We start from the raw sequence: 18,771 nt of genomic DNA, 5'->3' as shown, positions 1-18,771 counted from the left end.
AACCTCATACTGGTTCCAACTTTTCAGCACTCCATTCAAGCCAATGCAAAGCTGCCTACTCTATTTTCTTATGTTGAAGACAGTGTTCCTCATAATGATAACATCAGCTGTCATGTGAGTAAGCTGCAAGCATTCTCTGTCATACAGCCATATACCACCATGTTCAGGATCAAAACACTGTTCCTCGCCAAGGTTATCGCACCCTTCCACATCATTCAATTGATTATCCTTCCGGATGTCTTAGCCCCCTATCATCCATCCAATGAGTAAGAGAGGCTTCATTGCCTAGGCCCAAAGAAAGCTGTGACTTTTGAGTTTGATCAGACCAAAGACCACTCCATTACCTCTCCATGGTGGGGTGAAAAAGGAAACACTGTGCAGAAATTGACTATCTCTAGATGGAATGCCCTATGCATTTAAATCTCTTACGGATTGGCCAAGAACCAGCCTCCAGAAGGCGTATGGGCTCATTCCACCTCTGCCTTGACGCACAGTGTACCAGTGCTGGATATCTGCCAGCCTGCTACATGAAGCACACTTTGACAAGGCATTGAATAGCCGTATTCAACAAGAAGGGCACTTTGCCCATTCTGTCCTGCAGGATTTCCTGCTCTGAGCCATTCCACAGACCCACCACCTGGGGAGGTACTGCTTTGGTATTTAATCACAAAGTGAATAATCTGCATTTAGAAGCATCAGAAAAACAGGTTATGCTATTTTTAGTGGGTACTGTATCTAACCGGAGATTACTCATCATTCATCCTTCTCCCTGTTCTGTGTTATGGACTCTTACTACCCATGTTAATAAGATCCCAATTTAGAGTTCTGCTCACAGGCACAATTTGATTACTAAGGCTCTGCGATAGATATCAGAAAGAAATTGATGTCGGTGCACTGAGTTGGTGGCTATAAACTGGCTCCGGTGTCACTTCTGGGGCAGGGCGGGCGGACCAGACCCAACGCAGAGACATAGAACCCCACCTACACAAGGGAGTTGCTGAGAAAAGGTAACATGTTCTTCTGGTGCATTTGTCATTTTAATAGACCGAGGGCCTGACAGCATAGCAAATATTCCTCCCTGTCAACTGCTTGTAATTGTGTGCTTGTGTTTCCTTGCCAACTGGACTGATTTTGAGAACAATTTCTGTTGTGAAGTAAATTTATTGACACAGTGAATTTAGCTCTTACTCCAGGTGAGTCACAATGGAGCACGCTAGGGTTAGAATTTACACACAAGGTACTTGATCTCACCATTTCAGCTAAAATTATAGAGTAATTACTAGTACCTCGTTGCAGTATCATTGTAGAGCTTTATGATGGAACCCCAAAATGGCCTGTCCATGGGACTTCTAGGGTGTCCTCTACCTTTAAGGAATCATTAATGTTAAAATTGTATCAAGTGCATGCCCTTTTCCAAGGGTCTGGTCAAGTGCACGTTATATAAGACCAATGACGAGAGAAAGGGTGCAATTAGTCATAAAAGTGAAGGTTTAGTTCACCTAGTGCAATTGAATTGTGGCTTTCTATCAGTGTGTGACGACAGATCAGCAAGCATATCACAGGTGCCTACTGCAACGCTGGGTGGGGATAAGGGAAAATGTAAATGCGCCAGCATTCAGAGAATTAATACATTTTAGAACATAATGTTTTTTTCTTTTTGTGTTTGTTTTGTGAGTTAGTGCCGACTCTTTTCATTTGATAAAGTAGTAAGTAATTTTCAGACACCAAATCACATAAACTTCGGGCAACAGTCCTCCGTTTTCCTTCACTCAGTAACTCAAAATAGGCCTAAATTATACTTTAAGGTAAAGGTTGTGGAATGTTTTTACTGCTGTTTTATTGTTAGATTAAGTAACATCTTTAATTGAAGTCTGACATATACCGCTGCAGTGATCAAGTTAATGGCAGGTAACAGTGACTGGGAACTGGAGGAAAGCATTGCATTACAATCTTACGTGGATTGTAGAAAATGTGGGAGTGCTAAATCCCTGAAAAAGAGAACATAGTTTAACCAGGGCAGTTAGAATAAATTCTCATTCTTGAAACGTATGGCAGATGTATCTTAAACTAGGGGAAACCCTTCTATTTAAAAAGTGAGGTAACATGGATCTAAAATACCTACTAGAGATGTAATAGATTGTGGCACTTCTTGGATTCAGCTCATATCACTTGCAGCATGCCCTGTCTCTCAAATTGTATCAAATACACTGCCAGAGTGCTGGGCCTTATTTAGGAGGAATAATCATAATCGCAGTGTGCTAGTGCATGGCTCTGCCAGGAGTAGTCTGGAACTGGAGGAAAGTAGCCCCCTAAAATTCCAAGGCAGGTTATTAGAAAAACAGAAGTGTCTGCAAGCCCTTGAGCATATACTACCTTTTTCCTGGGCAGGGAGTTAATAAGAACTCCTGCTCTTGGAAGGTATGTCTGATTGGTCTTCTAGTAAGGTAACTAAATTAAAAAACTATTTGTAGTGTTTGAAAGAAGAATGTTAAATACCTAAAGGAGGTGTGCCTGCAGAAGAAAGAATTCTGGAAGTCCCTGGTTGCAGGTTTAGCCAGAGAGACAGCACACAACCTTGTCCACTTCTCACGTTGCTCTTAGTTATTTAGCAAAACAAAAATAGGTGCACTGTATACTTTTGATTTTTGTTAACGTGCACATAGTCCCCTTTTCAAACTGTTTTCCATGAGTAGGTATGAGTTCCTAATCGAAATTAAGGAGTAAGTCACGCTTTCTCAAAGAATATTTTTTAAATCTTTTCCAACCTGATTTAAAAGACTACTGAATGTGTTCCTGTAAAATGTAATATAACCATTATCTCTTCAAAGTAACTACCACTTGCTGTGTATAACTGCATGTATTCTTCTCTTATCTGCCCCTATTGATAAAGTGTTACTTTTCCAGAATCATTGAAGAAACTCCTTCCATCCTTGGATGCCGTGTTTGAAGGATTTTACAGATCCATACTGTCACCTTACTCTAGTAGCAAAGATCAGAGTGCATCACTAAACCCAGAAAGGGAAGCCCACCTCTCTGTTTTTCTGGATTTACTTGAAATTCTTGTGGCCTCCAGGCTTGCACTGAAATCCCATTTTGCCTGCCAGCGGGTCTTTTTTCTGTATACTTCCCATGCGCTGATCCTGCTCTCCTCCTCTGTTCATTACTATATTGTGAAGAAGCTTGTTCTTTTGCTTAAGAAGGTCATGCTCTGGACAGCAGGTGATGACTTTGCCCATGTGCCGGTTGCTGCTTCTCCATTTGTCCAGGATCAATACCTTAAAGCTGACCGGCTGTTACTGTGTGATGACATCTTGCAAGTTGTTAACGTTGGGCAATTGCAGCATATACCTGTGAGTGATAAAGCCAGCTACTTTGGAGGAACTGACATATGTCCTGAAGACGCAAGGCAGACTGGCCCAGACCTGGTGCAGCTAGGAGCATTGAGTTTGATATTTATAAAAGCACTGGAAACAAAGGTCAAGATGGAAAGTTCTGACAAAAGGCTAATGCAAGGTAAAATATTGTTCTGGTTTGCTTTTACAGCATCATACGCAGCCTCCCGGAGTAGGGTGACAGCTCGTGTGGAAATACAGCTGTTTGTTAGATTGATTGTGAATCATTTTCATTGTGTACTATTTGGCTGCCACCATCCTATGTTTATTTTCATTTTTGGTTCTCAGAACTGTAGAGTATGGAGGGTGAAACATGTTAATGTATTGCTTGATTTGTCTTTCTTTTCTGGAGAATTAAGGTGTTTTTTTACTCTCTTTTATTGGTGCTAATGTATTGTATTAGTACATGTTAATGTATTGCTTGATTTGTCTTTCTTTTCTGGAGAATTCAGGTGTTTTTTTTACTCTCTTTTATTGGTGCTTTGAAATTACTTCCACTAAATGCATTTCAGTTTCAGGAAGCATAATAGGTATGGGACTGATGCTTCTGAAGCTAAGCCAGACTTTCCAAGATGCAGAACACTTACCTGAATATCCATGATAATGTCTCTCTTTGGTATGTGCCATTGGTGACAGGATGGAGAGATTATTTCTGACTGTTAACCCATTTGCTTGGTGACCAGAGAGGAGTCCTGTTGGAAGTTTGAGCACAATTATCAGTATGTCTTTACAGGTTTTCAGGAGGGATGGGCCATCCTTTAAACCCTTGAGGGCCACGGACATAATGGTTACGTCCATGACTGCGCCTCTCATGTGCCAAGGATGTAACTATTATGTCTGATTACCTACCCTTGGGAGAAGTGCTAGCGCTCCCCCTGAGGGCCTCGCTCAACCCCCCCAGGTCAGGGCTGGAAGGGGCCTCACCCCAATCCCCCTCAGTGACGTCTGATGACGTCAGCGCGCAAGAGCGTGCTGACCTCCTAAGAGGTCACCTCCCATCGCACTGGAAAGAAATGCAAAAGCATTTCTCTTCCGCTCAGGAGGAGGAGACATGAAAGGAAAGGAAAGTCCTTTCCTTTCCTTTCATGTCTCTGCAAGCATTTCTGCTGCCTGATCGCGATGCGATCGGACAGCAGAAATGCCCACTAGACACCAGGGAAGTTTTTTTTTCCGGGTGAATTAAACATGCGGGGTAAGGGCTGTTCCCGGGGGGGGGGGGGGGTCAATTAATTTGTAGGCCATTTTTGTTTTATTATCCTTACGCATAAAGGGAGCGGCCCCTTGGGCAAGGGTTATTCCCTGGGGGGGGGATAATATTTTCAGGCCATTTCTGCCCCCCCCCCCCCCCACCAGTGGCAGGTCGGCCTAATATAATTCGGCCAATCTGCCTCCGGGGGGGAAGTGGGGGGGACAGAAACTCTAGGCACCAGGGATAGATAGATAGATGTTTTTTTAAAATTTACTTTGTTTTTATGTATAGGGAGAAACCCCTTAGGCAAGGGTCGCTCCCCTGTGGGCAAATTGTAATTAGGCCATTTCTGCCCCCATTGGAGGCAGATCAGCCTATTTTAGTTAGGCCATCTTGCCCCCAAGGGGGGTAGAAACCACTAGACACCAGGGATTGGTGTGTGTATATGTGTGTGTTTTGTTTAAGGGAGGCTGCCCCTTGGGCAAGGCTCGCTCCCATGGGGGCACATTACTGTTGGTCATATCTGCCTCCCTATTTTTGGAAGGCCAACCTGCCCTCAAGGGGGGCAGAAAGCCCAGCAGAGACCAGGGAAGATTTTTTTTTTTTTAAATAAGAGGGTGGGGGCAGAAAGTCTACTAGATGGCATAGAATAAAAAAAAACAATAAAATAGTGGGGTGGTGGCTACCAGCCAGTATGGGCCTGGTTATGTCCCCACCTCAACTGAAGGGGGTAACCTTCTTTCAGCTCCCCTCCTACCCCCCCCCCCCCCCCCCCCCCCCCAACACACACTAAAACATCTTATCCCATGGCAAGCAAGAGGACATTTGATTATTTTGTGTTTTCGTTTTACATTTGGGCCATGAGAGCTTGGTAACTCTCAAAATCGTCCCACTTGGAATGGTGAGGGCTGGACTTTTTTGACTTTCGGGACACTGCCATGTAGAAAAATCCACAAGACCCAGACACATATGAAAACTAAATGTCTGGTTGATTCCAGAGTGGTGTGCTTCACATGCACCCTGCACCATTTCCTTACCCACATTGCCCTGCAAACATCCAACTTTGCTGGAAATCACACATTTTTCCCACATTTTTGTGATGGAACCTTCCAGAATCTGCAGGAATCCACAAAATTCCTACCACCCAACATTGGCTCATCTATACAGATAAAAATTCTGCAGCACTTGTCAGCCTAAATTTTTTTTTTTTAAACTGCCCTTTTGGACACACTTTGGTTCCCCCTCAATTTTGACACGTTTTTGGCTGTTCCCTGTCACAAGTGAGGTATAATTTTCACTGGGAGATTGAGGGGAACATTGGGTGGTAGGAAATTTGTCCCAGTGCGGTGATCCCACACAGAAATGTGGGATTTTTTTTATTTTGTAGCCAAGTTTGAGGTTTGCTTAGGATTCTAGGTAAGAAAACAGTGGAGGATCCACTCAAGTCACACCTCCCTGGACTCCTTCTGGTGTCTAGTTTTCAGAAATGTCTGGGTTTGGTAGATTTCCCTAGATGGCTGCTGAGCCCAGGACCAAAAGCGCAGGTGAACCCCCACCCCTCCCCCCCCCCAAAAAAACAGGTAGTTTTGTATTTGATAATTTTGATGTGTCTAGATAGTGCTTTGGGGCATTTCCTTTCACGAACACTAGGCCTAACCCCACAAGTGAGGTGCCATTTGTATCGGTAGACTTGGGGGAAATGCTGGATGGAAGGAAATTTGTGGCTCCTCTCAGATTCCAGAACTTTCTGTCACTGAAATGAGAGGAAAAAGTGTTCTTTTTTTGGCGAGGGTTGCAAAGGATTCTGGATAACAGAACCTGGTCAGAGCCCCACAAGTCACCCCATCTTGGATTCCCCTAGGTGTCTAGTTTTAAAAAATGTGCAGGTTTGTTAGGTTTCCCTAGGTGCTGGCTGAGCTAGAGGCCAAAATCCACAGGTAGGCACTCTGAATAAAATAGCTCTGTTTTCTTTGGGAAAATGTGATGTGTCCACGTTGTGTTTTGGGACATTTCCTGTTGCGGGCACTAGGCCTACCCACACAAGTGAGGTACAATTTGTATTGAGAGACTTGGGGGAATGCTGAGTGGAAGGAAATTTGTGGTTCCTCTCAGATTTGAGAACTTTCTGTCACCGAAATGAGAGGAGAAAGTGTTTTTTTAGCCAAATTTTGAGGGTTGCAAAGGATTCTGGGTAACAGAACCTGGCCAGCGCCCCACAAGTCACCCCATCTTGGATTCCCCTAGGTGTCTAGTTTTACAAAAATGCACAGGTTTGGTAGGTTGCCCTAGGTGCCGGCTGAGCTAGAGGCCAAAATCCACAGCTAGGCACTTTCCAAAAACATGTCAGATTTCAATGTAAAAATGCGATGTGTCCATGTTGTGTTTCTTGTCGCGAGCATTAGGCCTACCCACGCAAGTGAGGTACCATTTTTATCAGGAGACTTGGAGGGACACAGAATAGCAACAAGTGTTATTGCCCCTTGTCTTTCTCTACATTTTTTCCTTCCAAATGTAAGACAGTGTGTAAAAAAGACATTTATTTGAGAAATGCCCTGTAATTCACATGCTAGTATGGGCACCCCGGAATTCAGAAATGTGCAAAAAACCACTGCTTCTCATCACCTTATCGTTTGCCCATTTTGGAAATGCAAAGGTTTTCTTGATACCTATTTTCCACTTTTTATATTTCATCAAATGGGTTGCTGTATACCCGGTATAGAATGAAAACCCATTGCAAGGTGCAGCTCATTTATTGGCTCTGGGTACCCAGGGTTCTTGATAAACCTACAAGCCCTATATATCCCTGCAACTGGAAGAGTCCAGCAGGCGTAACGGTTTATTGCTTTAAAAAATATGACATAGAAGGAAAAAGTTAAGAGTAAAACATGGAGAAAAATGGCTGTTTTTTCACTTCAATTTCAATATTTGTTTATTTCAGCTGTTATTTTCTGTAGGAAACACTTGTAGGATCTACACAATTGAGCCCTTGCTGAATTCAGAATTTCGTCTACTTTTCAGAAATGTTTAGCTTTCTGGGATCCAGCACTGGTTTCACACCCATTGCGGTCACTGAGTGGAAGGAGGCTGAAAGCACCAAAAATAGTAAAAATGGGGTATGTCCCAGTAAAATGCCAAAATTGTGTTGGAAAATGGGGTTTTCTGATTCAAGTCTGCCTGTTCCTGAAATCTGGGAAGATTGTGATTTTAGCACTGCAAACCCTTTGTTGATGCCATTTTCAGGGAAAAAACCACAAGCCTTCTTCTGCAGACCTTTTTTCCCATTTTTGTTTTTTAAATGAAATTTTCGCTGTATTTTGGCTAATTTCTTGGTCTCCTTCAGGGGAGCCCACAAACTCTGGGTAACTCTAAAATCACTATGATGTTGGAAAAAAAAGGACGCAAATTTGGCGTAGGTAGCTTATGTGGACAAAAAGTTATGAGGGCCTAAGCGTGATCTGCCCCAAATAGCCAGAAAAAAAGGCTTGGCACATGAGGGGGAAAAGGCCTTTAGCGAAGGAGTTAACTGGTGTCAATGTTCTTGAATGCTTTGCTCCACTGATGACGTTCTCTGAGTGCCACCCTCCTCCAGATTTGTCCTTTTCTCAAGAATTCATCCAACTGTTAGGAGCTTATATTCCACTATCTCAGAGAGGATAAGTATATTTTAAGCCATTTTCTCTCAATAAATATTAAAGAGTAGGTTCCCGACCACTTTCTTGACAGTAACACCCTAATCTTCCTGTCTACAGATGCTTTGATAGCACATGTCCTAGAATAGTTGACACTGCTCAGTTAATTTGACAGCAGGCATTGCTGTAATGCAGTGCTATCATCTTTTCATTAATGGATGCTAATGCAATTTATTTCCTATACCTCCTAAATTAGAGATTAAGTTAAGAGATTAAACCAACACTCATCAGTGGCAATTATGCTTTGGGACACCATGTGGTGGACGACATCATTCTCCATAGTTGTTTCTTAATGGATACAAATTTCTACAGCTTCTAAAAGCTGTTTCTTCCACCCAAAGCAGTTGAACGTATACCTTGTGTCTCTCGTGTGACCTTGTCCAGTAACACTCCTACTAATTTAAGGACCTTTGTTGTGCGATGTCTGAGACTTGACGGTATTCTGACGGATTCTGCCTCAGTGATTTCCTGTGGCTGGCCATGAGCAAGATTGCCAGCTTTCTAGAAACATACCTCTCCATTTATTCCCTTATTTAAAACAGAATGGTTGCAAGGCCATGTTGGCAAAATGTGGTTTGATTGTGGGTTTGCACCATAAGGATAAGCTTCCTTATTGGCCATCTTGTTTGTGAGCTCTATGCTCGAATTATGCATGGCCTTTTTAGAAACACAGGATTGCACTCCTTACACTTTCCACCTTCATTATTAGTCATTTCAGTTCAGTTCTTTAACATTTAGGTGGTATGTTCCCTTTCTGTTTCTTTTTTATGCCCACTTTGACAAATGCAACTTTGCATATGCTCAATATAAAATAACATCCAATTCCCCCTAGATTATGTTTTCTCTTCTAATCTTAAAATATGCAAGAATCCCACTTTCCTCTATGTGTTTGTAGCAACTTCACCACGTACATCCTGTAGATATGTCTCCTTGAAGGTAAGTTAGCTCAAGGGCATTTGCTCATTTAGAATAGGCAGCCCTTCGTAATCTCTGCACCCAAGGGCCAAAACTGCTGCCTACACCACACCATTCTCTTTTTGCTTCCCACCAAAGCTACAACAGATGTATGTGATTGTAAAGATATTTTACAGTGCTGCCAGCAGGTGAGGCAAGATTTCTGTGAGTTGGTAATATTCAGGACTTGGACCCTATTACAGGGGGGTACTCCCAGTTAAATAATCAATGTTTTTGCTGGTGTTGCTTAGGGTATTTTAGCTTTTTGCTGTTCTTGATCATTTCATGCTTTACAGTACAGGGAGTGCAGAATTATTAGGCAAGTTGTATTTTTGAGGATTAATTTTATTATTGAACAACAACCATGTTCTCAATGAACCCAAAAAACTAATTAATATCAAAGCTGAATATTTTTGGAAGTAGTTTTTAGTTTGTTTTTAGTTTTAGCTATGTTAGGGGGATATCTGTGTGTGCAGGTGACTATTACTGTGCATAATTATTAGGCAACTTAACAAAAAAAAAAATATACCCATTTCAATTATTTATAATTACCAGTGAAACCAATATAACATCTCAACATTCACAAATATACATTTCTGACATTCAAAAACAAAACAAAAACAAATCAGTGACCAATATAGCCACCTTTCTTTGCAAGGACACTCAAAAGCCTGCCATCCATGGATTCTGTCAGTGTTTTGATCTGTTCACCATCAACATTGCGTGCAGCAGCAACCACAGCCTCCCAGACACTGTTCAGAGAGGTGTACTGTTTTCCCTCATTGTAAATCTCACATTTGATGATGGACCACAGGTTCTCAATGGGGTTCAGATCAGGTGAACAAGGAGGCCATGTCATTAGATTTCCTTCTTTTATACCCTTTCTTGCCAGCCACGCTGTGGAGTACTTGGACGCGTGTGATGGAGCATTGTCCTGCATGAAAATCATGTTTTTCTTGAAGGATGCAGACTTCTTCCTGTACCACTGCTTGAAGAAGGTGTCTTCCAGGAACTGGCAGTAGGACTGGGAGTTGAGCTTGACCCCATCCTCAACCCGAAAAGGCCCCACAACCTCATCTTTGATGATACCAGCCCAAACCAGTACTCCACCTCCACCTTGCTGGCGTCTGAGTCGGACTGGAGCTCTCTGCCCTTTACCAATCCAGCCACGGGCCCATCCATCTGGCCCATCAAGACTCACTCTCATTTCATCAGTCCATAAAACCTTAGAAAAATCAGTCTTGAGATATTTCTTGGCCCAGTCTTGACGTTTCAGCTTGTGTGTCTTGTTCAGTGGTGGTCGTCTTTCAGCCTTTCTTACCTTGGCCATGTCTCTGAGTATTGCACACCTTGTGTTTTTGGGCACTCCAGTGATGTTGCAGCTCTGAAATATGGCCAAACTGGTGGCAAGTGGCATCGTGGCAGCTGCACGCTTGACTTTTCTCAGTTCAAGGGCAGTTATTTTGCGCCTTGGTTTTTCCACACGCTTCTTGCGACCCTGTTGACTATTTTGAATGAAACGCTTGATTGTTCGATGATCACGCTTCAGAAGCTTTGCAATTTTAAGAGTGCTGCATCCCTCTGCAAGATATCTCACTATTTTTGACTTTTCTGAGCCTGTCAAGTCCTTCTTTTGACCCATTTTGCCAAAGGAAAGGAAGTTGCCTAATAATTATGCACACCTGATATAGGGTGTTGATGTCATTAGACCACACCCCTTCTCATTACAGAGATGCACATCACCTAATATGCTTAATTGGTAGTAGGCTTTCGAGCCTATACAGCTTGGAGTAAGACAACATGCATAAAGAGGATGATGTGGTCAAAATACTAATTTGCCTAATAATTCTGCACTCCCTGTATAGTGACATTTAATCAATCAACTTGCGCGATGGTACCATTAGTGCTCAGTTGTAGAGTCAAGAAGAGACACCAGTATCCTTTCACCATAAAGGGCCCTAGCCATTAACCTTGGTCGTGCCACAGTACCTGTGCTACCTGTTCAGGGTCATATCTTCAAGAAAACTGCAGATGGATACATTTGCAGCCCGTCATGGTTTGTATCTGTGGTGTATTCACATAGCTGTGTCTTGCGGATGTTCTCCAACTTCCACTCACTCAAGTCCAAGAGGCCCCACACTGTTTTGAAACCTGAATATGCATTGAAAATATTTCTTTTGGATAAGTGTGAAAGTTTCACAGTAGGTCATCAAATTTAACATTTGCCTAACTAAAAAAAATGAAGTTTACAACATTGCTTTTCCTCACCATCCCACTATAACAAATGTATTGTATATGTTTTCGTCTGTAGGTGAATTTGAAAGTTTCATGTCACAGTTGCTAGAGTTCTTGAAGAGCCATCTCCATTCTCAACATGTACATTCATGCGAGTGGGTCTCCTTAGTCTTCATAGAACAAGACGATGACATGCTGGAGGCGGCGAAATCGTTGCTCAATCTGTATGTGAAGAGTGATAGGTGGGTATATACAGTGTTCAATTAAATTAGGAGACAGATGTAAAAGAGGGAACTGAGGTGAATGGTGCTATATTTCAATCAACATAAGAGTATTGGCAGAATAAGCTTTTCACCATGGATTTGGGCCATTTCAAATACAGTTCTAGTGGCCAGTTGACAAATGATGTGGAATGCTGTACAATGTCTAAACAGTAGCAAAAAGTGGAACTTGAATACTGAAGGAGAACTGACTAAATTGAGAATTGACTGTAAGCATTTGAACCATTTTTATTGGTCTTGAACTAGAAAAATGCCTGTCTCGCCTGTGAACAAGCACACTTGCTCTGATTAATTGTATAATTGTATTATTTTACACATTATATTATATTTGCATTCTTAATTTTAATTACCACTTGTTTTCCAATAGGTGCGGCACTTTGGGTGCATGATGCCGACACAGGGATCGGCTTGGTTCCGTTCATTTTCATTTGCCTTTTCTGCTTCTTAGATCAAGGCTTGTTCTACTACCTGGCAGTAACCTTCCCCAGCCATATGACAGGCAGCTAGCTAAAACCCCTGGGTACACAGGCTGGTTGGCAGCTTGAGTGCACAATTGAGAGCACTCTGTCAGCACTTGAACCACTTTTATTTTCCTTGTATTTGTGAAGCGCCTGGCTCACCATGCAGTGAGCACTCTGGCTTCTGCTCTTTATAATTTTAATATTTCTTACATTTTATGTGTACTCCTTATTTTAATCAATACATGGTTTCGGGTCAGTGTGGTGCTTGGAGAACTAGGCACTGATACCAGGAGAGGCTGGACTCTGTCTGCCCCTATTAGTTCTTAGCTCTTGTTGTACTACTCTGCAACCACTCCCCAGACACACCGATGATGGGCAGTTATTTAAAGCTGGTTTGTGCTCAGTCATGCAGCGGCATGCTATTTGCATGCCAAAGCCGACCCTGTTTGTGTCCATGTGCATCCTGCCCCAGCCACATTGCTTATTTTTTGCTCCTCATCTTCATAGCAGCTCACAGGTAAGTAAGCTGTTCCCACATAAGCTACTGTACAGATTTTACTCTTTGAACCCCGCTAATGCTTCCACTGATCCGGTCACTTTTCTAATCTTAAACAGTGCCCTTAACTGGAAGCCTACTGAGTCCATTTGCAAGCACCTTTCGTCTACTTCCAAACTACTCCCCAAGCATTTAAGGTTCCATAAATTGTCTCATACCAAGAGTGGCTCTTAATTGTGCAGAAATTAATTCATATTGTCTGGTGGAGCACTCGTTTGAGATTAATGAACTCCTACTTGTCTACAACCTAGATTTAATATTTATTACAGAGTCTTGGACCTTGAAGATGTTCAACCTGACTTTTAATCAACTTGTCCTTTAGGTTGCAAAACTTTTCATCTCCCTTGCCCTAAAAGTCTCAACGAGGAATTACCATTTTATTTAAAGATATTATCAAAGATTCCCCTCTTCCCACGCTTCCGCTAGAACCTTTGCCATATGCCGAGCTTTTAGATTTTTCCATTGCACTCTCAACACCTCAGTTGTTTTGGGCTTACTTTGGTATCGCTGTTCTTTTCACTGCTCTAATCATGGGCACTTCTTTTCACCGCTAATAGGTAGGCATAATTAATTGATGTTTCTTGGTGATTTTAGTATTTGGGCTGGAGCCTAGGACACTGGTATCACAAGGACTGTGATCAGTTCTTACCAGGATTTATATCTTCTCCACCACAACTTAGTCCCCACACAAACTTCTGATCATATTCTTAACCTCATCCTTGCAGTTAAGTCATTTGTGGTCTACTGGTCCCTGAATTTTTGAGGGACTGTTTTTTTTTTTTATATATCAAATTTAAAGTCTAAATCACAACATAACACAATGATTCTGGGCAAACCTTCTCATGAAGTGTTTGCTAGATCCCTAGCTGAGACTTGACTCCCTGGCATTGTTATCGAGATTGATGTGGAAAATTCTAATCTATGAATTACATCAGCACTGGATCACATTCTATCCTCTACTGTCTCCCAGTCCAACCGCTGTCCCCTCATGACCCCTTGTTTAACAGGCATCTTAGTTCAGCTAAATTTATGTTTAAAAAAAAAAAAGACAAATAGAACACAAATGAAGATTAAAATGTCATGAAGTTACTATCACAGAGGTTAAAGACTCGCTGCAGGCAAATAAAAAAGCCTCCTCCTTAGGAAGAAAAAATATTACTTTGCAACCAAAATTCTTAATGCACACAGTTCAATGTTCAATGTTTTCACTCTTTGTGCTCCCACGATTGCACCTCCACAGCGCAGCCATCTCAATCTTTAAAGAAAACCGTTCTACTTTGTTGTTTGATTAAAAAAAATACCATCTCTGAATCATTTCCAAAGTCGGAACACTGCTTTACTTAGTCCTGCTATTTGCAGTCTAATTTAGCTGCTACTGCTGTCTACCTGATTTAATCTCTTAGATCTTGAGGACCTTATGAGTTTGAAACCAAAGATGCAACTTTTCAAGAACCCCTCTAGAACGGTCTGCTGTAAACAGCTCTGTTGTTTTTTGGGTTTCTCATCAGTGCTCATGTCCCCATTACACCCCACCAAAGTGTGTGCTATAGAAATGCCAGGATATACATTCATACAAGGTCTGAAGTTACCTCGCAGCTTGGGATATATTTTTTGTTTCTAAAAAAAATAAAAAAACAGAACAAAAGAACTTTCCTCTTGAAATTAAAACAATTTAAAAAACAGTTTTAATTTGATTATAAATGCAATAATAAAGTCACTACAACATTCCCTGTTTCTGCTGAGGAAAATAACTTTGGGGAGAGGGAGTCTCATCTTCTGCTAGCACCTATGAGGAGATACTTTTAGACGTCAATTAGCAGTTGCCGGACACAGCAGCGGTTGTGAAAGCAGTGCCACTAACAGAAGATAAGCAAAGTATTCATGAGCCTAGCTACCATTGAAACCAGGAACCAGTAGTCTTCCTGATTTGTAAATAAGTAGTCCAGCAGAGAAATGCACACTCTGCTAAATAATAAAAGTTGCTATTCTGCACGCTGGTAGTCGTACTGTTCCTGGGTGCACCTGGGTAGATGATGGTTTAAGCCCTGGCACACCAGGGTAGCACTGTAGGTAAAATACAGATTATATTACCTAAAATAAACATTTATATGTGTAAGTAGCTGTTGTGTTATTTTGAGAATATTGCAATTATTATGGAGTTCTTATTGTTCAGGGTGTCAATACTTATAACGTTACCTATGGGAAGATCGGGTCAAATATCATTAGATGTACTCGGGAAAGAAGTAGCAGCAGGCACTCAATGAAGAATTATATCACTGAGAGAGACGCTCATGAGTAGTAGGGAAGTTGGCCAGAATCTGCTAAGTAGGAAGATTGGTTCAAAGGTAATTTAAATGTACTCAGCAAATAAGTAGTAGATACCAATAAAGAATTATGTCACTGAGAGAGCAGCTCACAATTAATAGTGAAGTTGGCCTGAATCTGCTTAGAGTCTAGGTTCCCAACTAAGATGAGAGTGGGTAAGATAGCCATAAGCTTGCAGTGTTGGTGATATCCAAGTCTGATGAGAACTGTTAGCAGATGAGGTAGTAGGAAATGTCAACAAAGGTAGGAAGCCGTGAATCTAGCAGGATGCATGTTACTGTATAGGAGGAAACCAGTGAACAAAGTACAGGAATGTCCCGAGTTTTTCCATATTTGTTGCCTAGCAGGTAATAAAGTAATCAAGAACAAAGAAGATTGTGTTCTACATGCATGCCTTTGAGGCAACAGAGGAAATGAGTGCCTGGCATTAGTTTTGGTAAGATTGAGAGTGGATCAAAAGTAGAGAATCTCTATTTGGTGTCCACACAGTTTTTCATTTTCTTTGTGGGTAGGAGGTTCTTTGATTGTGGTTATAGGACAGTTGGGGGTCTGGTAGTATGCATTTAGAGCATGCATCATAGGCATAGGTGAATGAAGTGAATGAATCTGTGAAAGGAAAGGCCCATAACAGATTAGTGGACAAGATCCCCTTGAAGGATAGATTTGTGTTGTCTGGAAATAGGGGCAGAGTAGTGTCAGAAAGGGATAAGCAGGCATGTCTGGTGTTCTAGATGAAGGGAGCAAGGGAGCAGTGGTCATTCAGTAGGCACAAGGGTGAGGAAATTAATTTTTGAAAAAATGTGAAAGCACATAAGCAGTGAACACCAAAATCGAAGGGTCACCCTACATCTAGTAAATGTACTTCTAAGACGATAATCTCTCCATCACGGACTTAGCAAAATAAATCCTTTTGTTGGATGATAGTGTGCATAGTGGTAGATATGGCTAAAAAAAGATGCCAGATGCATTTTGGCTGACTCCCCGGCTTAGTCAAAGGAGATATAATAGTGCCATATTTTAAGAGGTGTTTAAATGATATGACCACCATGCGTACATAAAACTACTTAAAATGCCTAGACAGGTTACAATACGTTTACTTATCAGTGGACAGATAGTGGCTAAATATAAAATCCGTTCCGATACTTCTAACCACAGATTCCTTAGCTGTAGAATATTCCCCAGGTGCCAGTCTGTGGGACTGCGGTGACAGGCACATGAAAGTATGAGTCCTACAGGTCGAAGGTGACCATCCAGTCATCCAGGCTCACGGCAGACAGAACTTGGGCCTTTGGAATTTGTCCTTCTGTAGAAAGGCATTGAAAGGGTAAAGATCTAAAATAGGATGGAAACCTCCATCCCTCTTCGAAACAAGGAAATTGCAGGAGCAACACCTCGTCCTTACTTCAGAGACCTGTACCATCCCTTTTTCAGTAGAACCTGTATCTCTTGTAGGTGGATGCATAAGTACTCCTCTAAGGCCTCTCTGATGTGGAAGGAAGCTGTGGCAGTTTGAAAAGAAACTGGTGCGCTAAAACCCTAGTAGGCGGTAGAGTAACCACACAACGGATGGAACGCAGTCCGCTGCGTGGTTACTCCTACAGCCTCCTAGGTTTGTCCGTCTCTTGATAACCTACTTAAGGATAAGACCATCTTTTTGAGACATACTATGGACTCTTTATTAGTAGACATCAAACAACTTCAATCCGAATATAATTCTGTCATTCATAAGAGGGCGCATTTAGCGGTCCAAGCTCAAAAAAGCGGAACTCTTTTATTTAAATAAAGCAGGTAAATCTTTTGCAGCCTATTTTAAATTTAAGCATAATAATTCCATTTTAACTGCGCTTACTGACTAACAAGGTTCTAAAATTCTGTGAAACACTGTACACACCAAAGATCAGAGTCACAGTAAATGCTTGTGCAGCCTTTCTTAATTTTATACCAATGGAATCTCTTTTGTATGACGAGAGGAGTTCACTTAATAAACCAATTGAGACGAAAGAAATTCTCCAGGCGACTAGATGTATCCCCACGGCCAGAGCCCCTAGGCCAGATGGCCTCACCGACTGAGTTTTATAAGTCAGTAACTGACACAATACTACCTCCTTTGGGAACCTTATTGCTTCATTTTGCTAAGTCCGGCACTCTCACCTGTACATCTTCAGAGGCTACTATAGTTGTTATCCTTAAAGAGAGTAAGAACCATCTTGATGTTGAGAATTATAGGCCTATTTCTCTCCTAAGTATGGAATCGAAGATTTAGGTGAAAATGCTGGTGAAATGTCTTGAATCTTTGATTCCTAAATTAATTCATCAACCGCAGTATGGATTTGTTAAAGGTAGGTTGCCATGTAATAACACTTGTCTTTTTTGTGACATTATTGAGAAAGCAGTTTTGGCTTACTCACCATCCACCGTTACAGTTGCCTTGGATACTGAAAGGCTTTTGACAAAGTTTTGGCCTTTTCTCAAGGCTGCTGTGGATCATTATAATCGGGGTAACTTTTTCACTTCAATGGACATGTCTTTATATGTCAACCCTACTGCCAGGATTAGGATTAATGGGGTTCTATCTTCCTCATTTCCTTTGCATCAAGGTACTCGACAGGGCTGCCCTTTATCTTCATTGTTATTCCTACTAGCCATAGACCCTCTACTAGTGCTGATTAACAAATCTCCAGAAATTAGCGGTATTACCATTGGTCCACATACATTTAAAATGGCTGCTTATGCAGTTGATATTCTTATCTTTTCTGCCCTTGATACTACTATTCAAACAGTTTTCTAATTGATTTAATCTTTTACGGATATCTTCAGCTACTCGTTGAACAGCGTTAAGACCAAAGTTATGCTTCTCAATGTTCATTGTCGATCTTCTTCTTCTTGTATTGGACAATCCTGACTTCATTGGCAACCAACAATGAAAACAATAATTAAATATATTGGTATATGGTTCTCTAAAGATCTGGCAGATTCTATAAATATCAATGAACAGAAAATACTTGAGAAAAGTAAAGATCAACCACTTCATGGTCACAAATATATGTTGTGGTGGGGGGAAATTGGCGATTTAAAGATGATGATCACCCCACTTGTGAATTTTTGGACTATGATGCTCCCTGTTAGATTATCCTCTGCTTTTTTCCCCAACTTTAGACAAACAAGCTTCTAATTTTTTGTGGTCTAATAAAACACATAGAATGTTTCTTAAGAAACTCTGACTCCCGCGATTAATGGGAGGATGTAACCTGCCAAACTGGCTTGATTGTCACACAGCCTTCCTTGTAGCCCAGGCGTGTCTTGGCTTAATACTTCAAGTAATGAGGTGGTTCCCTGGCTCTTAAGTGAACGTTAGCGTATGTTTCCATATTCTCTACTTTCAGCTTTTACTATTACCTCTTTAGATTTCCCTTATTCAGCTCAGATTTTTCATGATATGATTCGAACCATAAGACTTGTAGATGAATTTCAGTATGGAAAAATTAGAAAATGTTTACTACAATTCCAGCCAATTCTGGCCAGAGAAGGGCGTTAATGTAGTATCTGATTTTCTGGAAGATGTTTGATCCTTCCATTTTCTCTGCTACAAGCCAAGTACTAATTTTCTAATATGGACTTTTACAATTTTTTGAAGATCAAAACAGAAATGTCAAAACTTTGCACACTGTCCCCCTAAATGTTTCTACTCC

At 41.4% G+C, this 18,771-nt stretch overlaps 1 protein-coding gene across 4 annotated transcripts in view; it reads left to right on the top strand.

Moving 5' to 3' along the window:
- The window catches only part of LINS1 (lines homolog 1), a 103,189-nt gene that overhangs the window by 76,889 nt on the left and 7,529 nt on the right, over nucleotides 1-18,771 (top strand). For all 4 annotated transcript variants that reach the window (XM_069222785.1, XM_069222786.1, XM_069222787.1 and 1 more), the window contains 2 exons: nucleotides 2,905-3,513; nucleotides 11,536-11,701. In XM_069222785.1, coding sequence (XP_069078886.1) covers nucleotides 2,905-3,513; nucleotides 11,536-11,701 — 775 coding nt within the window. The remainder of the gene's footprint in view (nucleotides 1-2,904; nucleotides 3,514-11,535; nucleotides 11,702-18,771) is intronic.

Source organism: Pleurodeles waltl, chromosome 3_1 (genome assembly GCF_031143425.1).
Source record: "Pleurodeles waltl isolate 20211129_DDA chromosome 3_1, aPleWal1.hap1.20221129, whole genome shotgun sequence".
NCBI lineage: Eukaryota > Metazoa > Chordata > Amphibia > Caudata > Salamandridae > Pleurodeles > Pleurodeles waltl.
The sequence above is the reverse complement of the archived record's forward strand: the minus strand, read 5'-3'. Positions and strand labels throughout refer to the sequence as shown.